This window comes from Petaurus breviceps, unplaced genomic scaffold (genome assembly GCF_028583685.1).
Source record: "Petaurus breviceps papuanus isolate PSGF00001 unplaced genomic scaffold, PetGlider_PUasm1.0 138, whole genome shotgun sequence".
NCBI lineage: Eukaryota > Metazoa > Chordata > Mammalia > Diprotodontia > Petauridae > Petaurus > Petaurus breviceps.
Genome location: NW_027185694.1, coordinates 785,281 through 787,593, shown reverse-complemented (window position 1 = coordinate 787,593; position 2,313 = coordinate 785,281). Strand labels below are relative to the sequence as shown.

Below are 2,313 nucleotides of genomic sequence, written 5' to 3'. Positions count from 1 at the left end.
CATAGAATGGTGGCATCAGAGCTTGAACGGATGATAGAGCAAGAGCTGTCTTGCACACCTCAGAGACCATCTATTCTTCATGTTCTGATGAGAAAACTGAGGCCCAGGGTCACACAGGTAATAAATACCAAAGGGAGGATTTGAACCACCTTAGAGGATATCTAGTCCAAATCTCCTATTTTATAGATGAAAACACTGAGTCCCAGAGTGATAAAGTGACCAGCAGAGTTGAAAAATTTTCCCAGGTTCTTGGACTCAAATTCAGCTTTCTTCCCATTGCACAAAGTTGCCTCCCCCATATAACTGACTTAGAGCAGGGACTCTTGACCTGGGGTCTAAGAACTAGTGTTTTTATTAATATTTTGATAACTATGTTTCTTTCTCTTTTTAGGAAATATTAATAATAAAAATTAATAGAAATCTATTTTCTCCTTCCTATCCAACCTCCCCCTCCCTCCCCCCAACCCCCATACTTCATTGGAGAAAAAAGAAATATCTTTGCATCATTAAGCAAAACAAATTCTTTCATCTGTTGTATCCAAAAATATATGCCTCATTCTACACCTTGGGTCCAGCTCCTCTCTGTCAGGACATCTCCTCTGTAATCTGTTTAATTCGTTTAAAAACAGTATTTAGGGAAAAAAAGTCCAAAGGTTTCTCCAAACTATCAAAAGGGTCCATGTCACAAAAAAAATTAAGAACCCATAGCCTAAAATAAAATAATGAGATTCCCATTTAACTCTTTAATAAAATAGATGTAGGTTCAATGATCTCACTGATATGATGCATTAAAGTCATTTATTGAAATAAGATTCAAGAAAGTACAGTCTGCTTGGGTTATGGAGTAACTCACTGATCAGTAGCTGAAAAAGAAAAAGATAACCTAGACCTCAATTAATTAATTAATTACAATCCCAAAAGATTTCTCATTAATGAGCACCTCAAAGGAGAAATTCATCTTTCGTTACCGGGTTGAGCTTTTCCAGGCTTCCCTAGTTCACTCTTCTTTAGTCCTGAGAGTTTAGGTTTTTTTAAATAATATGGGGGAAGATATCTTTATCACAGCTTGCACTCAGTTTACATTGATGGAGCTAACTAATGGTCCCACATTGATAAGGAGATCCCATTTTGTCTACCCTGGTAGAATGTCAGTAAGCCCTATGAAGACAGAGATTACTTTCTGTATATAAAGAGATTACTTTCTGTATATCTGTGTATCTCCAGTGCCTGTCCCATGATAACTACTCAATAGGTGCTTGTTAATTTATTGGTTGATGGATATTTTGCTTGTTGGTCTCATTTTTTCCCCCAAGACCGGAGATGTGATTTTTATTGATATAGGAAGCTATTGATGAGAAACTCCTTTTATCAGTGCAAATCAAGACCTTCCCTGCAAATTCCAGTGTTTAGGAGTGGCAAGGACACTTAAGAGGTTAAGTGACTTGCCTCAATGTGTCCCTTCTACCTCAAAATCTGAGACTCTGTGAGTATTTTATCCCAGTGTCTTCTGGATTATTTAGTTCTCTGTGCATGATGTTACACTGTCTTTTACTGGTCTCATCAGTTCTTTAAAATGGATAGGTGGGGATAAGAAAGAGGAAATCTTCCAGAGTCCCTTTTTGCCTCTCCATTGGCAATCTGTCTGAGAATCAGATGACATCACTTTGTTGTTTTTTTCACTTTTTCCTACCAGGTTGGGGGCCATACAATGTTACCCATCCGCTGGATGCCTCCGGAGAGTATCATGTATAGAAAATTCACCACAGAAAGTGATGTCTGGAGCCTGGGAGTTGTGTTATGGGAGATCTTCACCTATGGCAAACAGCCATGGTATCAGCTCTCAAACAATGAGGTAGGTGTCCAAGTGTCTCCAGGAAAGCTGTCCACTGGGGTGAATCACTTGATTTCAGATCATCCTCCTTCTCCAGCAGGGTGGATTTTGCCATTCTTGGTCTTCAGTAGAAGCAGATCCAACATGAGTTTCATGGATACTGGCATTTAAATTTTAAAATATTAACTATAAAAGTTATGAATCATGAATGGGATTAAAAACAGATTTGTAGATGACATAGTACATATGTATACATTAATAGCAGATATTTTATTTGGGTCTGCTCATAGTTGGTTTTACATTAAGGTTTGGGACCTGTCAATGTCAAAAGGCCCTTAATTCTTCTTAGACGCTGCTAAAATCTAGTGGGTTACCTTTAACTGTCCTTGCTAAGTCAAATTATCTTGGATTCCTCCTGGAATCATTTGCAAACTAATATGATATGATATGATATGATATGATATGATATGATATGATATGAT

At 37.6% G+C, this 2,313-nt stretch overlaps 1 protein-coding gene across 1 annotated transcript in view; it reads left to right on the top strand.

Annotated features, from left to right (window-relative positions):
• The window catches only part of NTRK2 (neurotrophic receptor tyrosine kinase 2), a 428,347-nt gene that overhangs the window by 423,366 nt on the left and 2,668 nt on the right, over positions 1 to 2,313 (top strand). The window contains exon 16 of the mRNA XM_069105060.1: positions 1,694 to 1,852. Coding sequence (XP_068961161.1) covers positions 1,694 to 1,852 — 159 coding nt within the window. The remainder of the gene's footprint in view (positions 1 to 1,693; positions 1,853 to 2,313) is intronic.